We start from the raw sequence: 20,899 nt of genomic DNA, 5'->3' as shown, positions 1-20,899 counted from the left end.
TAAAGGCACAAATGTTCTAATTATACAGGTCTTGAAGAAGAAGAGAAAAAGAAAGGGACTGAGAAAATATTTGAGGACATTATAGTTAAAAACTTCCCTAATGTGGGAAAGGAAATAGTCAATCAAATCCAGGAAGCACAGAAAGTCACATACAGGATAAATCCAAGGAGAAACACGCCAAGACACATATTAATCAAACTATCAAAAATTAAAAACAAAGAAAAAAATATTAACAGCAACAAGGGAAAAGCAACATAAAACATACAAGGGAATCCCCATAAGGTTAACAACTGATCTTTCAGCGGAAAATCTGCAAGCCAGAAAGGAGTGGCAGCACATATTTAAAGTGATAAAAGGGAAAAACGTACAACTGAGATTATTCTACCAAGAAAGGATCTCATTCAGATTCAATAGAGAAATTAAAACCTTTACAGACAAGCAAAAGCTAAGAGAATTCACCATCGCCAAACAAACTTTACAACAAAGGCTAAAGGAACTTCTCTAGGCAGGAATCACAAGAGAAGGGAAACACCCACAAAAACAAACACAAAACAATTTAGAAAATGGTAATAGGAATATACATATCAATAATTACCTTAAATGTAAACGGATTAAATGCTCCAACCAAAAGACATGGATGGGCTGAATGGATACAAACACAAGACCCATATATATGTTGTCTACAAGAGACCCACTTCAGACCTAGGGACACATACAGACTGAAACTAAGGGGATGGAAAAAGATTTCCATGCAAACAGAAATCAAAAGAAAGCTGGAGTAGCAATTCTTATATCAGATAAACAGACTTTAAAATAAAGACTATTATAAGAGACAAAGAAGGAAGCTACATAATGATCAAGGGATCAATCCAACAAGAACATATACCAATTGTAAATATTTACATACCCAACATAGGAGCACCTCAATACATGAGGCAAATGCTAACAGTTATAAAAGGGGAAACCGACAGTAACACAATCATGGTAGGGGGCTTTAACACCCCACTTTAACCAATGGACAGATCAACCTAAATGGAAATAAATAATGGAACTTAGCTTTAAATGACACATTAAATGAGCTGGACTTAATTGATATTTATAGGACATTCGATTCAGAAAAAAAAAAAAAAGCAGAATATACTTTCTTCTCAAGTGCTCATGGAACATTCTCCTGGACAGATCACATCTTGGGTCACAAATCAAGCCTTGGTAAATTTAAGAAAATTGAAATTGTATCAAGTATCTTTTCCAAACACAATGCTATGAAACTAGATATCAATGAGAGGGGAAAAACTGTAAAAAATACAAGCACATGGAGGCTAAACTATATACTACTAAATAACCAAGAGATCATTGAAGAAGTCAAAGAGGAAATCAAGATATACCTAGAAACAAATGACAATGAAAGCACAATGACACAAAACCTATGGGATGCAGCAAAAACAATTCTAAGAGGGAAGTATATAGCAATAAAATCCCATCTTAAGAAACAGGAAACATCTCGAATAAACAACCTGAGTTTGTACCTAAAGCAATTAGAGAAAGAAGAACAAAAAAACCCCAAAGTTAGCAGAAGGAAATAAATCATAAAAATCATAAAGATCAGAAATAAATGAAAAAGAAATGAAGGAAATGATAGCAAAGATCAATAAAACTAAAAGCTGGTTCTTTAAGAAGAAAAAATTGATAAACCATTAGCCAGACTCATCAAGAAAAAAAGGAAGAAGGCTCAAATCAATAGAATTAGAAATGAAAAAGGAGAAGTAACAACTGACACTGCAGAAATACAAAAGATCATGAGAGATTACTACAAGCAACTCTATGCCAATAAAATGTACAACCTGGAAGAAACGGATAAAATCTTAGAAAGGCACAACCTTGCGAGACTGAACCAGAGAGAAGTAGAAAATATAAACAGACCTATCACAAGCACTGAAATTGAAACTGTGATTAAAAATCTTCCAACAAACAAAAGCCCAGGACCAGATGGCTTCACAGGCGAATTCTATCAAACATTTAGAAAAGAGCTAACACCTATCCTTCTCAAACTCTTCCAAAATATAGCAGAGGGAGGATCACTCCCAAACTCATTCTATGAGGGCTCCATCACCCTGATACCAAAAAGAGACAAAGATGTCACAAAAAAAGAAAACTACAGGCCAATATCACTGATGAACATGGATGCAAATATCCTCAACAAAATACTAGCAAACAGAATGCAACAGCACACTAAAAGAATCATACACAATGATCAAGTGGAGTTTATCCCAGGAATTCAAGGATTCTTCAATATATGCAAATCAGTCAATGTGATACACCATATTGAGAAATTGAAAGATAAAAACCATATGATAATCTCAATAGATGCAGAGAAATCTTTTGACAAAATTCAACACCCATTTATGATAAAAACCCTGCAGAAAGTAGGCATAGAGGGAACTTTCCTCAACATAATAAAGGCCATATATGAAAAACCCACAGCCAACATCGTTCTCAATGGTGAAAAACTGAAACCATTTCCTCTAAGATCAGGAAGAAGACAAAGTTGCCCACTCTCACCACTATTATTCAACATAGTTTTGGAAGTTTTAGCCACAGCAGTCAGAGAAGAAAAAGAAATAAAAGGAATCCAAATTGGAAAAGAAGAAGGAAAACTGTCACTGTTTGCAGATGACATGATACTATACATAGAGATCCTAAAGATGCTACCAGAAAACTACTAGAGCTAATCAATGAATTTGGGAAAGTAGCAGGATACAAAATTAATGCACAGAAATCTCTTGCATTCCTATACGCTAATGATGAAAAACCTGAAAGAGAAATTAAGGAAACACTCCCATTTACCACTGCAAAAAAAGGAATAAAATACCTAGGAATAAACCTACCTAAGGAGACAAAAGACCTGTATGCAGAAAACTATAATGAAAGAAATTAAAAATGATACAAACAGATGGAGAGATATACCATGTTCTTGGATTGGAAGAATCAACATTGTGACAATGACTATACTACCCAAAGCAATTTACAGATTCAGTGCAATCTCTCTGAAACTATGAATGACATTTTTTCACAGAACTAAACTAAAAATTTCACAATTTGTATGGAAACACAAAAGACCCCAAATAGCCAAAGCAATCTTGAGAAAGAAAAACGGAGCTGGAGGAATCAGGCTCGCTGACTTCAGGCTATACTACACAACTACAGTAATCAAAACAGTATAGAACTGGCACAAAAACAGAAATATAGATCAATGGAACAGGATAGAAAGCCCAGAGATAAACCCACACACACATGGCCACCTTATCTTTGGCAAAGGAGGCAAGAATATACAATGGAGAAAAGACAGCCTCTTTAATAAGTGGTGCTGGGAAAACTGGACAGCTACATTTAAAAGAATAAAATTAAAACACTTCCTAACACGATACCCAAAAATTAACTTAAAATGTATTAAAGACCTAAATGTAAGGCCAGACACTATAAAACTCTAGAGGAAAACATAGAAAGAACACTCTTTGACATAAATCATAGCAAGATCCTTTTTGACCCATCTTCTAGAGAAATGGAAATAAAGACAAATATAAACAAATGGGACCTAATGAAACGTAAAAGCTTGTGCATAGCAAAGGCAACCATAAACAACACGAAAAGTTAGCCCTCCATGTGGGAGAAAATATTTGCAAATGAATCAATGGACAAAGGATTAATCTCCAAAATATACAAGCAGCTCATGCAGCTCAATATCAAAAAAAAAACAAACAGCCCAATCCAAAAATGGGCAGAAGACCTAAGTAGACATTTCTCCAAAGAAGATATACAGATTGCCAACAAACACATGAAAGGATGCTCAACATCACTAATCATTAGAGAAATGCAAATCAAAACTACAATGAGGTATCACCTCACACCAGTCAGAATGGCCATCATCAAAAAAAAAATCTACAAACAATAAATGCTTGAGAGGATGTGGAGAAAAGGGAAGCCTCTTGCACTGTTGGTGGGAATGTAAATTGATACAGCCACTATAGAGAACAGTATGGAGGTTCCTTAAAAAACTAAACATAGAACTACCATATGACCCAGCAATCCCACTACTGGGCATGTACCCTGGAAAACCATAATTCAAAAAGAGTCATGTACCACAATGCTCATTGCAGCACTGTTTACAATAGCCAGGACATGGAAGCAGAATAGCCAGGATGGAAGCAGTAAGTGTCCATTGACAGATGAATGGATAAAGAAGATGTGGCACATATATCAATGGAATATTACCTAGCCATAAAAAAAAAGAAATTGAGTTATTTGTAGTGAGGTGGATGGACCTAAATTCTGTCATACAGAGCGAAGTAAGTCAGAAAGAGAAAAACAAATACTGTATGCTAACACGTTTATATGGAATCTAAAAAAAAAAAATAGGTTCTTAAGAACCTAGGAGCAGGACAGGAATAAAGACTCAGACGTAGAGAATGGACTTGAGGACATGGGAAGGGGGAAAGGTAAGCTGGGACAAAGTGAGAGAGTGGCATGGACATATATACACTACCAAAATAGATAGCTAGTGGGAAGCAAGAGCATAGTATAGGGAGATCAGCTTGGTGCTTTGTTGTGACCACCTAGAGGGGGAGATAAGGAGTCTGGGAGGGAGATGCAAGAGGGGCAGGATATGGGGATATATATATATATATATATATATATATATATATATATATATATACACACATATAGCTGATTCACTTTGTTATACAGCAGAAACTAACACAACAATGTAAAGCAATTATACTCCAATAAAGATGTTAAAGAAAACATGTATGTGATACCCAAATCTCACCCTTAAAAGAAAGGACATACTCTTTATTTCTTGTTTTCCTCCTTTGATTAGCTGAGACATGGATATGTCTGGACATGTGGTGGACATCCAGACATGGATATGTGGTGATGAGTGGTCCTGACCCACAAAGAGCAAACCATAGGGAATGATAGATGACAAGATGTCTAAACAACATTGTAAATCCCTGAATCCCTACAGTATCTTGTGGATCAGGGTAACTCAACCCTGGGTGGTCTACTTTGGACTTTTACATAAGTGAGAAAATGAATATCTACTTTAAATAAGACTATTATTCTGGTGTCTCTTATAGCACTAAAGAAGTTAGTTTAGCTAACGCTACTTGCTTTAATAAATATACTCAAAATTTTGGTGGCTTAACACAATGGAATTTTGAACATCAAGTTCTAAATGGAATTTTGAACATCAAGTCCAAAATGGATGACCCTTCCCGTTCTAAACCCAGGACCACTGTTCAGAGTGGATACTCCAAGCAGTGATTCAGAGTTCCAGTATCCTTCCATCTTCTGGTTCAACCAGCTTCCACGTGTCATTTCTACAGTCACTAGACTCATCTGTATCAAGCCTTAGAAAGAGGGCTTTACTGGGAGTGGCATGAATCTCTTCCACTCACATTCCATGGCTGCACCTCTCTACAAGTGAGGCTGGGGAGAATAGTCAAGTCTTGAGCACAGAGAGAAGAAGAAACAAGTGTGTAAACAGGTCCCTGGGATCTGCCATGACATTCAAATAATACTAGAGCTATTTTGAAGACATCTTAACAAGTAAACTTTTTAAAATTCTATTACCTAATATTTCTTACTTCCAAAGTTACCTCATCACCTTGCTACCCGGCTCAGTCTTGATGTAAAGAATTTTAAAGCAACATCTGAAATTCTCCTATATCAGCAGTTATTGAGTATCATCCATATGTGTGTGGTTAATCATCTATGACAATCTTAATAGTGATGACAATTCCAGGAAGCACACACGAAGTACTAAAGTCTGCCATACAGAGTGAAGTAAGTCATAAACCATGCTAATGGTTTATGGGTATCCAAGAGAATAGGGAAAAACTGATAAAAAATAGAATGAAGACAAAAATACAAATTACTAAAGTAAAAACAGTTCATGAAGTCAAAATCAGTCATCTGCTATTAACAAACTCACTATCTATTTGTATAGAGTAGTTTAGGAAAGAGAAGAAACTAAATTTGACTTCCTTTCAGTATTTATCGACCAAAGTGGTCTGATGTTAGCCACACTGAACAAGAAAATATTTTGCACAATTAAAGTGTCAATTTTCTATGATTTTTAGCTATTTTAAATTTTGGAATACCTTATTAAACTACCTGCTTAATACCTGTGCCTGTCCTTTCTGAGGAAACACGCTCATTGTACAGGATAAAGTTTGGAAACCATTTAAAACTGTACGAGCCACCAAAATATTCCAAAATTTTTAATACTGGTGAAAATCATTTTTACCATGCTTGAATAAGTCAGCTTATGGGAATTTTGTCTCATCTCTTTATAAAATTCCCCTTGGGGATGAAAACAAGCTTGGAAAGTTTCCATCAACAGTGTAAATTGAGAGTTCATGTTAAATTAGGCGTTGAAAACTGTTTAGGACGGAATTACCATCTCAGCCATTACCACAGGTTTCCATAGTACATTTACAATAGCTATGTTTTGGATTAACATCATATTCAAGTACTTTCTACATTTTTTTTCATTTTTAAACTTAACTACCATGCTGCAGGAGATCTTAAAAAATCAAGCATATTTTCTACTTTCCCTTTATTTTTCAAAGCCCAGATAATAATATGGCAACAATTATCAATACTCATAGGATAATAAAGCACAAAATCACCAGTAAGAAGACTGACCAGTAGAAATGACATTCTCCTAAGCTCATTAATCTTTTAAAATATACTTTATAAAATTATTTTTTATTAAAGTATAGTTAATTTTCAATGTTGTATTAGTCTCAAGTGTACAGCAAAGTGATTCAGTTATACATATACATATTCTTATATATATATATTTTATATATATATATTTTTTTTCAGATTCTTTTCCATTATACATTATTACCAGATATTGAGTATAGTTCCCTGTGCTATACATCAGGTCCTTGTTGTTTACCTATTTTATATATAGTAGTGTGTATATGTTAATCCCAAACTCCTAATTTATCTCTCCCCACCCCTGCTATCCTCTTTGGTAACCATACGTTTGTTTTCTATGTCTTTTGAGTCTATTTCTGTTTTGTAAATAAATTCATTTGCATCAATTTTTTAGATTTCACATATAAATGATATCATATGATATTTGTCTTTGTCTGGCTTACTTCACTTAGTATGATAATCTCTAGGTCCATCCATGTTGCTGCAAATGTCATTATTTCATTCTTTTTTGTGTCTGAGTAATATCCCATTGCATATATATACCACATCTTCTTTATCTATTCACCTGTCGATGGACATTTGGGTTCCTTCCATGTCTTGGCTATTATAAATAGTGCTGCTATGAACACTAGGGTGCATGTATCTTTTTGAAATAGAGTTTTAAAAAACGTACTTTTAAAAGACAGTATAACCTAACACATAATTACAATTGGGTTGCTCCAGAAGACTGTATCTTAGCTCTACTTAGCTTGGAGTCTTGCCTTAATGAAGAGTGAGAGAGCAAAAGCAAGAGAGGAAGAAAGATTCTCATTAAGTAAGGAGGGTACTTACTGTGTCAGCAAAGAAATCATCATTCTTCTAGTCACTCAACAAAAATTTACCAAATCACTATTGCATACCAGGCCAAGACAAGGATATACAGAGAATGAAATTTATGGTCTTGTGGGTAATTAAGACAACACACGCAAGCATGCATGCAAACTAAAACACATACACACACACACACACACACACACACACACTAAAACCAGGAATTATATTACTGCAGGATGATACATGACAGGGTAAGTGAAGCATACTCTAGGAATACAGTGGAGACCTAGCCCAGTTTTGTGGGTAACAAAAACGCTGAAGAAGGCAACCTCTAGGATAAGAACTGAAGGATGCCTGGGTGCCAGCCAGTCTAAAGGAAGAGAATTTCCAAGCACATGTGAAATGAGACACCACAGAGTTCTAGAGATTGAAAGAAGTTCTTTCTGGATTGAGGGTAGACATTCAGACAGAAGTGACAAGAAAAGGAGCAAACTGATAAATGAGAAAAGGTCTTACAGAAGAATTTGTACTTAATTTTAAGTGGTCAAAAATTGTTCTAGAAAACAGTACTGACAAACTCTGCTTATTCTTTCCTACACTGCTAACATAGTCACTTGAGACATTATCTAGAATTTACAAACGAGCAATGAAATCAATTCTTGTTTCAGAACAATAAAAAAACAACAGATATTTTTGGTATAAGTATGTCTCAAATATTTCATGGGGCATACTTATACTACACAATGATTTTGTTGTTTATCTGAAGTTCAAATTTACCTGGGTGTCCTGAATTTTTATTTATTAAATTTGGCAACCATGGTCAGTAGGCAGTCAAGGGAGAACTTTTTAGGATAGTCAACTTAGTGGCATAAGACTGATAATGGCTGTGTATGGTACCTATATTCAAATGCCAGTTTGAATAATAGGAAATTTGTAACATTTTGAGAAATTTCCATGAAGTTTGTTGTGTCCAGCATTATTTTTAAAGCCCACAAATCCCTTTGAACACTGATAATTAAGAGTGTGGGTTGAATTGAACATAAGGTCAAGAAAAATTATTTTCTAAAGAAAATATAAAAATTCATTTATTGGCAATGTGAAAGACATTAATTTTCTCTACATGTACATATACAAATATACATATGCAATATGTATGTTATACATGAGTACTATGCCTGTTACTATAAAGATAAAATATTATAAATTTCACTACAAAAAAACAAAACATTATTTCTTAATTTGGTCACTAGGTATCAAAACATTGATACATTCTTAAAAAGCTCATGAATATTTACATCCGTGAAATCCCAAACAATTGTTATAGTTGTCAACATTTCATAAAACAACTACTGCAACATATAATTACGTTTTACTACTAACTAATCTGCAAGAATGAGGCAGGCAAAGAATATATACACACTGCATTTCTTTTTAAGGAAGAGTGTTTATTTAAGCATCAACAAATATTTATCAAAAATTTTCCAATTCAAAGGTAATGGGAATATATGTGTGAACCAGACTGACATCATCCCTGTCCTCATGGAGTTTTCCACCTAGTGAAGGAGTCAGGCAAAGCACACACAAAGAAACACATAAGACAATTACAGATAGTGGTAAGTGCTCTGAAAGAAAGAAACAGATAAAGCATAGAGAAGGTGGGGCAAGAGGTATGTACTTTAAAAAAAGAAAAAAAAGGTAGTCAGGAAAGTCCTCTGTGACATCAGGGAAATGATTAGACAGGACCTGAAAGGTGCAAGGGATCCAATCACAGCATTAGAAGGTTGGCATCATCGTATACAGAGGAAGCAGCTTGTGCAAAGGCGCTGAGGCAAGAAAGAACTCAGTTCATCCAAGAAACTGAAAGAAGGGCTCTGTGGCTTGAGCATGATGAGCAAAGGTCCACAAGGACTAGATGTAGTAGTTTGTATTACTGGTTTGTAGCAGGAGACAAGTAAAGACACGGTCAGAAGTGTTAATTTTATCCTAAAATTCAATGAAAACAAGGGCACAGTCTTAAGCAGGGGAACGATATGGTCAAATTATACACTGCTTTCAATGATCACTCTGATTGCTGTTAGAGTGTCAAGGAAGTGAGCAAAAGTGGGATTGGCAGATTATTCCAGAAGTGACTACATTGGTTGTGGTGAGAAAGGACTTGGATTTGGAATCGGGACTTTAGCAGCAAGAGTTGAAGAGAGGTGGGCAGATCTGAGGAAAAACAAACCAGAGAGAATTCTTGGCTGTGAGAATGGGGCGCTGTGAAAAGATATGAGCTGAAGATACAAATTTGAGTGTTGTCAACATATTGATTATACCTAAGGCCGTAAGGATGGGCAGAATCATCTGGGGAGAGAATGCAGAAGAAAGAAAAGAGGAGTCCCAAGTCTAAACCCTGAAAAACAGAAACATTTAAAGCTGAGGTACGGAAACAAGATGAAGCAAAGACAGAAGGCACAGCCACTGAAGCCAACATGTCCGTGTTACGAGAAGGACTGAGAGTTATGTCAGAATGAAAGAAAAATGGCTGGTTAGATTTTTCGTTAGTCTTCTTGGCTTTCTTCCTTCTTAATTGTGTGTAAACAAAGCTTACCTTTTACTTTCAACAGGATGATGAGAAAGGGAAAAGCAGGTGTGTTAACATGCCCCAATCCTTTATCTCAGATCTCTGACAAGTTTTAATTAGTTTGCTAGTTGAGGGCTTCCTGAGTAAATGCAATTCTATCACTTCCTAGGCATTCTCATGTTGGGTGCAATGGATTTTTTGGTCTCCAGTTCAGATAACATTTCTATATTGTCCAAAATAGTGATAAGCAATTTTGTTAGTTATCCTTCTGTAATTTCTCCTTTATATTTTTGAAACAGTATGCATAAGGTTTCACTAATTGTCCTGTTTCAAGAACATAAACACTCATTATTCTTCTCTAATATTAATTTTTAAATTTAGCTTTAATTTCCATTTTCCCATTTAAAGTAGCTATATTCACTGAAATGGAAAAATACAAGAGAAAAAGTACTATTAAGGCTTGAGGTTTTGCCAAACAAAATAAAAGAGTTTCTGTTAAGTTTAGGTGTTCACATGCACTGACCATTTAAGAGGAAAAGTGGGTTTTTAGTTTAACTTATTCATTTGAATGTTAAGGAATTTGTTTAGGTCAGGTTTGCATCTCAGCAAACAGCTGGTTTGGGAAAGAATCAGCTGACGTAATCAAGGAAAGGAATGAATATCTGACTGTAAAACTATACTCGGTTATCTTCTGCTTGCTTCCTTTCCTCTGCCTGTTTAACTTGGGAAGTGTCCCCTCCCCACACCTTCAATTTATTTCTTTACTCTCTTCCGTTTTCACTCTATACATTCTTGGTGGTTGATGTACTAGCAACTTCCACTTCAGTATTTTCAGCTAATGTACCCTTAGGAGCTGCGTCTTTTATTACGATCTAAGTCTCTCCCTTTTTTCATCTGTAAATCGGAGAAAATAACATTGACTTTACCAAGTTGACTCAAGGAGTAATGAAAACTTCTGGAAATACCTAGCATAGTATCAGGCACCTAGTAACTACTCAAGAAATATTAGGGCCTTTCTCCCTTTTCTCTTTAGAGGCTCTAGATGATCTGTGATCTGTTCCATACAAACGAGAAGAGCTCCAACTAAGACCAGAGCAGTGAGGACTGTTCAAATAAAAGACAAGATTCTAATGAAAATTTGGAAAGTTTAGTTCAGCAGCTCGGACCCTCTTTATGGTGAGCCCCAAATAATTACATGTAAGGGAAACCAGGATTGGCTATCTTAGGAAAACCCCCCAAACCTCCTTTTTCCTTAGGAACAAGAAATTAATAAATTGAGGTAGTATGTAGAGCATCCATTTCATAGTAGCTAAAACTTCTCTTTTATCCTCTACTAAATGGGATTTCTTTTATTAGCATTCATAAAATAATCACTGTGTTTAAACTAGAAATTTTCGAAAGTAAATAATTTGATGGAAAATAAGTTAGTTGTGTCATTGTTAATATAGTTAGCTTATATTTTACAACCATTACAATGTCTTACAACTTAACTTTCATTGTCCTGGACTAATGAGAAGGGAACAGAGGTAGATGCTTCCTGTTAACTGTGAGTATATTTGTGGTTAAAAAAAAAAAAAAAAAAAAAAGGTGAAATGATGCCATGGCGCCCTCAATAGTTATGATTTGTAGTAGTTGGTCCTAAACGTGCACATGGTAGTGAGTGTTTACCAAACACAAGACATAGAGCTAAAGTAGTCACCACCACATCTATGTCATATGCAATGCTTTAATATCAGCAGAACATCATCCATCAAATTAACGTTAATTTCAAATTGTTTTGTTTTTATGTTTTTGGTACTTATTTTGTAAATTTCTTTATGAATAAAAATATATGCATACATAATTTCATGTTTATAATACTACTTTAAGTCCACTCTAGGATTTGGGAGGATTTTTTTGGTTTTGATTTTGGTTTCGGGCTTAAAAGGACTCCACACATTACTCAAGTTTCAAAACTTGTCCAACACAGCTGGCCTCATCTGGTGGCAGACATCAAAATTTAGAACATAATCCCAAAACAGAAATTAATCTAACTCTATACTATATACTACTTAATTAAATTCCTATTTCAGAAGTGACAAATACATATATATATATATATATATATATATATGCATCAGCATACAGTATTTGTTTTTCTCTCTCTGACTTACTTCACCCTGTATGACAGACTCTAGGTCCATCTACCTCAGGGGCGAAGTGAGAGTAGCATCAACAAATATACACTACCGAACGTAAAATAATTAGCTAGTGGGAAGCAGCAGCATAGCACAGGGAGATCAGCTCGGTGCTTTGCAATGACCTAGAGGAGTGGGATAGGGAGGATGGGAGGGAGGCTGAAGAGGGAGGGGATAAGGGGACATATGTATGCATATGGCTGATTGACTTTAGTGTACAACAGAAACTAAGACAGTATTGTGAAGCAATTATACTCCAATAAAGATCCATTAAAAAAATGAAGTCGCTATGTTATCAAGATCAAAAAAAAAAAAAAAAAAGAAGTGACAAATACAATAACTGTCAAGAATTCTACCATATGACTTCAATTCAAAGAAGTACTTCCAACATAATTAAGTACTTTAGGTTTATGTACCAAACGTAAAAAATAAGTGCAATTTAAGATATGTTAATATGGATGAAACCATATTTGTAAAACAATAAAAATATGGGAGACACAACAGGGAGGAGGTATGGGGGTATATGTATATGTATAACTGATTCACTTTGTTATAAAGCAGAAACTAACACACCATTGTAAAGCAATTATACTTCAATAAAGATGTTAAAAAAAAGAGTAAGAAATATATATATATAGACTTTCAATTAAATATTAATATATGTCTTAAAGGTAAATTCCCAAATCATAATCTTATTACTTGTATTCTAATCCTATATTTAATACATGTTACTTTTTTCTTTAACAAGAAAGGTACAGAGGTTTTAAATAAAGTTATGGTGTTTTAGTTCATTCATTTACCCAAAAAACTTCTATTAAAGACAGATAAACTGAAACATTTTTTCAAAGCAAGAAAAATAGCATCCAAATATTAAAATGGGAATTGGTATGAAAATAACTTAAAAACAAAAACAGAAAAATACTTGTAAACAGGTTAACCATACTATATCTAAATTTGATCAAATAAATAAACAAGCTTACTGGAGTTCCCATCATTTACTTTTAGTATATCCTTTACTTTTCATACAATTCTAATCCTCTGACAAAGATGAATGATCAACTTATTGCAACGTTGTAGTATCACCATGGAAACCATCCAAATGTATTAATCTTCGAATCTCATGAATAAAACATGAATTATGGTAGTTTCAATAATGATATTTTCTGGACAGATGGAAAAAGGGTACACTGAGACTTCATTTATACTTTGATTCTTTAGGTAAATTAATACATAAAATATTTTGTAAACAGTGTAAGAGAGAGTATGAAATAGCACAAAAAGGCACACACTGGCTTAATTCTCAGAAGTTACTTCATTTCTGAGTGTCAGCTTACTTCTGTAATCATTTTCAGCTTTAAACTTCTGATTTTAAATTTAAATATGATTCCCTGATTTTAAATGCACTGAAGAATTTAACTATTGTTGTGAGTCACACAGAGGTAACTCCTGTATAAGGATTTAACATCAAAACGGGGAGAAAATCAAGTATTTTTTAAAGTATAAAATTGAATTTCTTAATTTAGAAACAATATTTTAAGTATATGATGTTCTAATGATTTAGCTTTTGAGATAATTATTAACTTTTTGAGTAAAAGTTTAAAAGATCTAACTATAGAAGGCACTAGAGCCTAACCTAATAGGGCCCGATGGACCTTACTGAAAATAATACTGGAAATGATTAAAGAGAGCTCCACTTCTCAGGAGGTTCTTGCACCATCAAGCCAATTTAGAACAGCTCATTAAACATCAATGGTATTCTTTTATCAGATGCTTAGGGCTATTTCTTAAGTTGCATATTCATCTTTTATAAGGAACAAAATTCCAGCAAATTTCCATCTGTCCTATTGTGATGGGCTGAGCTTCATTAGCTTACTGAAATGGTGAAGGCTGAATTTCCAATAATTTTAGAGGTTTCTGCTTTATTTACCTTTGATTAAAGGCAATACACAAATAATTCTTCAAAATCTACATTAAAATTCTTTTTTCTGAAGAAAATATCCAATGAAAACTTATTTTATAAATGGCACCCATTTTCTAATAACAATTAATTACTACCAAGTAAGCCATTACTATCAAGTAATAAAGCTGTTACTATCAAGCCAGTACTACCAAGTAATAAAGAACATTGCATTAAGAGCAAACTGATAGTACTATGAGAATACCGTCAGGTACTTCACCAATCACTTCAATGCACAATCTCATGTACTACTCTAATAATCCCATGAGGTATCTATAACTTACATATGAGGAGAGATTATGTAACCTATTCAAGCTTTGATTCACAATCAAGCCTTCCTGACTCCAAAGCTTGTGTATACATAATCACTACTTCAAAGGTGTGAAAATAATTACAAAATTGCACATTAAAACTCTACAAGATTAATGTGCATTTCATATAGGGAAAATAATTGGCTTTATGTATTCTTTAATTACAAAGAGAATATTTTCCTGTTTTGATTTCTAGCTGTTTTGCATAGATAAAACTATTTATTTTTTGTATATTTATTCTATATCTGGCCATCTAACCTTATTCTTATATTAATTTTAATGGTACAATAATATCATAAAAGGAATATTTTATCTGTCCTATTCCTATGTTTACATGGTATATTCCTTTGTCTTAAAAGCTTGATCTTATTCCTATTTAGAGTTTTTATTAGAAATGACTGCAAAATTCTTTCAAATGTCTTTTTAGTGTCTCAGGTTATAATCTATTGAGCCACTAAAATACTTTTATTTGTTTTCTGATAATAGACTATCATTATATTCCTTAAAACGTCCTATTTTGTTATACATATGCTGAACTTTTGCTATACTGCTGGATGATACTTTCTATATTTTATGTAGGGGTGGGGTTTTTTTGCATTTAAATTCAGAAATAAGATTGAAACATCACTGTCCTTTTTTTAAAGTTATTTTATTTTATTTTATTTTATTTTATTTATATTTTTTTACGGTACACAGGCCTCTCACTGTTGTGCCCTCTCCCGTTGCGGAGCACAGGCTCCAGACGCGCAGGCTCAGCGGCCATGGCTCATGGGCCCATCCACTCCGTGGCATGTGGGATCTTTCTGGACCGGGGCACAAACCCATGTCCCCTGCATTGGCAGGCAGACTCTCAACCACTGCGCCACCAGGGAAGCCCTTTAAAGTTATTCTAAAGTGTCTTGAATTTTTAATATTAAAGTTATGATTCTTCAAGAATTATTGAGGATCTGTTAATCTTTTTCTATGGTTGAAACAGAACTTTAAATGACAATGCAATTATCAGTTCTTTAAATATGTGATAATACTCGCTAGGTATCCATCTGTTCTGGTGCTTTTTGATTATAGATCTTTAAACAGCTTTCCAATATTTATATGGCTTATTCCAGTTCCCCACTTCTTCTTAGATAAATTTTGGTTATTTCAATCTTTCTGGGAAGTTATTCTCTTCCCCTAGGTTTTCATGTTTCATAGGTATAGATTTGCAGGTAATATTCTACTATAATTCTTTTAATCTCTCTTGTTCCTAGAGTTCTTTCTGCTTTCCCTTTCATAATCTTATGTATACTTTCTCTATATATTTTCCATAATTTGTACCCTGAAGAATTTATATTGGCCATTTCAAAGAAGAATCAAATTTTGAATTAATTTAACCCTTTTAACTTTTGTATTCTACTTTAGTGATTCCAGTTTTTATTGTTATTAAATTGTGATTTCCTGGTTTCTTTTGATGTTCTTTTTCTAATTTTTTTAAGATGAGTAGTACTTAGTTTATTTTTATTTTTTTAATAAAAAAGGCATTTAAAGCTAAAATTCTGTACTAAGCACAGCTTTTACTGGGTATGTATATTTTGTGAAGAAGAGATCATCTTCTTCATTAACTCATATATAGTTTGTAATTTCCCTTTGCTTTTAAGAGTTATCTAAGACTGTGTTTTAATTTCCTAACAATTTTTTACTTTCCTAATAAAGTTGCCTAATATAATTTTTCCATTTCCTAATAAAGCTAGGTATCACAGAACATGGACTATTTTTTTTCAGACAAAGAAATTTTATTTTAATAGGATGAACAGAAGCTCAGTACAAACAAGAATAACATGCTAATATGTTAAGGTGTTCCCTGGGTTACGAAATATCAACATCTTCCAAGAAAAATACAGGTTAAGAGCATCTGCATGTGGATACTGGCTGTGTGACACAGACACTGAGCCTGTCAGAGCCTCACTTAACTCATCTGGGAGAGAGAGAAGATGGCCAGAGAAGCTCCAAGTACGTAAAGTATAAAGTGAACATGGCCTATTAAAGATCTTTACTTTCTTGAATTCATAAAAGTTCAGGCAACTTTTTCAAGGTCTAAAAATTCCTAAGATGAATCTTTTCTCACTTGAAATTGCATGATTTCCATAATGTAAACATTTTCCAAAAGGAATCTTGACATTTCAGCATTGTAAATGATAAATATGCCACCTCATATACATTATGATACAAATGAGAAGTTTTGTTTACTACTTTAAATACTTATCAACAATAAATTCCTAATATAATTTTTCTTATGACAGTGAATGAATTTTATTGAGAACTCCGTAACTTCTGGTATTTATTTCATCCTTATCCAGCTGGTGTATGGCTAGTATTAGCCTAATAATATAACCATCTCAAAAAGAAAAATGGAGACTACATTTAATCATCGCACCAGGAACTATGTTCTAATTATTGTTTCATTTCTTCCATATGATAAGGGTTAAATATATTGACATGTAATCTGAAGTGAAAATTCCAAGGCTAGGAAAAGGCAATCTGCTTTTATAACTCAGCTGACAGAACTATATTTCAGAGCGGACCGACTCCAAAATATCTCCTAAACCAGTCTTTTTCAAGCTATCTATGATGAAAGGCCATATATTTGTTATTGCAAAAGTTCACAAACCAAAGTTTTTATAAAATACAGCAAGATAAATAATTCAAAAGAAATTTAAAGATAAAATAACAAGCCCAAATTTATCATTAGATTCAACAGACATAAAATTACTCTATAAAACTGCCATAACTTTTTCAAAGCACTTACTCTCAATTTCTGTGCTTACTGCTGACCAATAACAAATAATTCACGGATCAGCCTTAGTCCACAGACCACAATCTCAGTAGTCAACATACTCCCAAATCTAAGAGTCTATCAGTATTAGGTGTTTCCTGAAGAAATTTGTATAGCACTAACAAGAATCGTGACCAAATGGAAAATGGGCATAAACCTAATGAAATGTTTCAACAATTACAAACAAACGTGTCTACTTCCTAATCCTTAGAACTTGTGAATGTGTTACCTTAAATGGCAAAAAGGACTCTGCAGACGTGATAAAGGTTAAAGATCTCAAGACAGAAAGATGATTTTAGAATATCTGGGTGGCTCCAATATAACCACAGGGGTTCTTATAAAAGAGAGGCAGGAGAAGATGTGATGGTAGAAGCTGAAGTCAGAGGGAGGGGTTCGAAGGTGCTATGCTGCTGGCTTTAATGATGGATGAAAATACCATAACCAAGGATACAGGTGCACTCTGGACACTAAAAAAGGGAAGGAACTTCCTCCTTAAGGAGAACGGCTCTACCAACGCCTTGATTTTAGGACCTCTGACCCCTAAAATTGTATGATAATAAATGGGCATTGTTTTTAGCTACTAAGATTGTGGTAATTTGTTACAGTAGGAATTGGAAACATACGGACATAAAGGTTTTGGTTCTGGTAAGTAGGGTGCTGTTATAACAAATACCTAAAAATGTGGAAATGGTTTTGGAATTGACAGTGGGCAGAGGCTGGAAAAATTTTGAGGAGTATGATAGAAAAAACCTAGATTACCTTGAATGGACAGTAAAAACATGGAAGTTAAAAGCCCTGCTGGTGAGGGCTTAGAAGGAAATGAGGAACTTGTTATTGGAAGTTGGAGGAAAAAGAATATTTGTTATAGATTGGCAGAAAGCTTAGCTGAATTACTCCCTATAATTATGTAGAAATCAGAATTATAAGTGATGAACTTGGATATTTAGCTGAGGAGATTTCCAAGCAAAGTGCTAAAGGGGTGGCCTGGTTTCCTCTTCTTGCTTATAGCAAAGTGTCAGAGGGAAGAAACAAATTGAGTTAAGAATTATTAAGCTAAAAGGAACCAGGACCCAATGATTTTGAAACTTCTTGGCCTATGCAGATTGCAAGAGGTGCTAAAATTAGAGGTCTCACTTTCAGGAAAGTGTGGCTCTGGAGAAAAAGTCAATCGTGTGTCTGGACAACCTTTGGCTAGTGCCTTGGAAGGATTAAAACCTCAGAATGTTCATTCACGCAGGGAGCTCTTGCAGAGATTAGACATGGGATTCATGGACACCCTCAGTCATTCCACAGAGGCCAAAAATGGAGATTATCCAGGAAAGATCTGTGAAGCAGCCTGTTTTCTAATAAAGAAAACCCCAGAGATTTACAAAAGAGAACCACAAGTTTCTCAAGAATGTTACATCAGTAGAAACACTGCCAATCTGGACTAAAAAAAAAAAAAAAACAGAGAAAGATGAAATTCAGAAAGGCTGTGTACTCTCAAAGTTATACAGGCAAGAAATATCCAGGTGAAAATATGTGATATCTTTCATAAAAAAAGAATAATGATTCTTAGGGTGAAGAATCAGGCCCAGAGGGCAGAGCCTTGAGCCACAGAGGATTATTCCCAGGCTGTGAAATATAACTGAGTTTGCCTAGTTGGATTTCTAAATTGCTTGAGACTGGTAACCCATTTTTTTCTTCCACATTCTCCCTTTTTAAATGAAAGTACCTGTTAACTTATGCCTGTCCCACCAATGTATTTTGAGAGCATATAATTTGTCCTTTAATTTCACTGGTACACAGATGGAGATAAATTTTGCTTGAGGATGGATTTTAACTAGAACCTTACTCATACCTAATTTAGATGATTTAGATGATGAGATTTGGAATTTTTAAGCTGATTTTTTTAGATGAGATTTTGGTCTTGAGATGATACAATAAGAGTTGAGACTTTTGAGGATCTGGGATATGGTGAATGTGTTTTGCTTGGGAAGGATGTGAATTTGGGTCAGTGGCCAGAGGGCAGACTATGGTAAACTGAACAATAACCCCCCAAAGAACACGTCTGTGTTTTAATCCCTGGAAACTGAATATGCTACCTAAAATAGCAAGAGAGACTTTTCAGATGTGATTTGGTCATGGATCTTGAGATGAGAAGATTATTCTAGAGAATCTGAGTGGGCCCAATGTAATCATAAGGATCCTTATAAGAGGGAGAGAGGATAAGATATGAGGACAGGAGCAGGGGTCAGAGTCAGAGAGATATTCGAAGATGCCACATTGCTGGCTTTCGATATGGAGGAAGGGGCCAAAGAAGAGAGCAGCCTTTAGAACATGGAAAAGGCAAAGAAATAGATTTTCTGCTAGAGCCTCCAGAAGGAATGCAGCTCTGCCAATACCCTGACGTTAGGACCTCTGACCTCTAGAACCATAAGATAATTAATTTGTGATGCTGTAAGCCACTAAGATTACAATAATTTTCTATAGCAGCTAGAGGAAACCAGTATGTGGCCTCTACTTAACTTGACATAGTATCTCTCTACAAATATACCATTAAAATCTTGAATTTTCACATTCTATGAAATTTAGTCAATATAGCAAAGAATATGCTTCACTAGACACAAAAATTAATTTTTAAAATTTAAAAATCCTATGGATATTTTCTTTCTGTTAACAGTCCTCTTGTGGAAATGTGACAACATAAAAATGGAACATTTCGTCATTTTGACATGATGAATTTTCCCTTGTAAACTAAAGAAAAAGTAACTCAATAAATATACTTTGCTCTTAAATAGTCAATATCATTCTTCTTAACTGTATTAGCATCTGAAAGTAAGCTAGGAATGATTTATTTAGACTTTGAATCCATTACTGCAAATGAGAGTCCCCTTTACCAAAGCCCCCTCTTTAATTACCTCATCTACTTAATTTCAATAATCATATGAAGAGTTTTTTAAAAAGCACTCCAAATCTTATTGGGCAGGAAAAAAATAACTGTCCACAGTTCAAGCAGGAATACATATTCAGTAACTAGCATTATGGCACGATTTATTCACATTTAAGGATTTCTAAATTCTTTGGAAACTCATGATACAATTCCAACAGAAATATACACACATAACAAAGTATTTCAAAGCATCTCTTACCTGTGTAACAAGTGGCTCCAAAAGTCTCTCCACTGTTAGAGTCCGGATTTCCAAACTTTTGGGGTCCCATTTTAATATGATAGGTGAAGTTGCCGAAGTCATGCTCCCTACAGAAACACACATTATCCATTAGAAATAATGATCACAGAAATAATCTGTTACCTTGTGGGTTCAAAATGAATAAGTCACCAAAATTTAGAGCATACTTGAAAATTATCTGTCTGGTCCAACCTTATAAAGTTAGAGATGGGGAAATCAGAAGCATAACTATGTGAGGTAGTGATGTTGGGTTCAGACTGAAAATGGATATTCCCTGAGGGCACCTGTATACATTAGACAAACTCTTGGTACCCAATTGACACTGAAATATTTCACTCACTCAGTATTTAGTACACATATCCACCTGCTA

The 20,899-nt window shown here is 34.3% G+C and overlaps 1 protein-coding gene across 3 annotated transcripts in view; it reads right to left on the bottom strand.

Annotated features, from left to right (window-relative positions):
- The window catches only part of CTNNA2 (catenin alpha 2), a gene marked incomplete at both ends in the record, with an annotated part of 1,045,594 nt that extends 1,025,002 nt beyond the window's left edge, over nucleotides 1-20,592 (bottom strand). For all 3 annotated transcript variants that reach the window (XM_079721197.1, XM_079721198.1, XM_079721199.1), the window contains one exon: nucleotides 20,491-20,592. In XM_079721197.1, the coding sequence (XP_079577323.1) occupies nucleotides 20,491-20,592 (102 nt within the window). The remainder of the gene's footprint in view (nucleotides 1-20,490) is intronic.
- Nucleotides 20,593-20,899: the final 307 nt, after the last annotated feature.

This window comes from Hyperoodon ampullatus (assembly GCF_949752795.1).
Source record: "Hyperoodon ampullatus genome assembly, chromosome: 15".
Taxonomy (NCBI): Eukaryota; Metazoa; Chordata; class Mammalia; order Artiodactyla; family Ziphiidae; genus Hyperoodon; species Hyperoodon ampullatus.
This window is presented reverse-complemented; position numbering and strand designations above follow the sequence as displayed.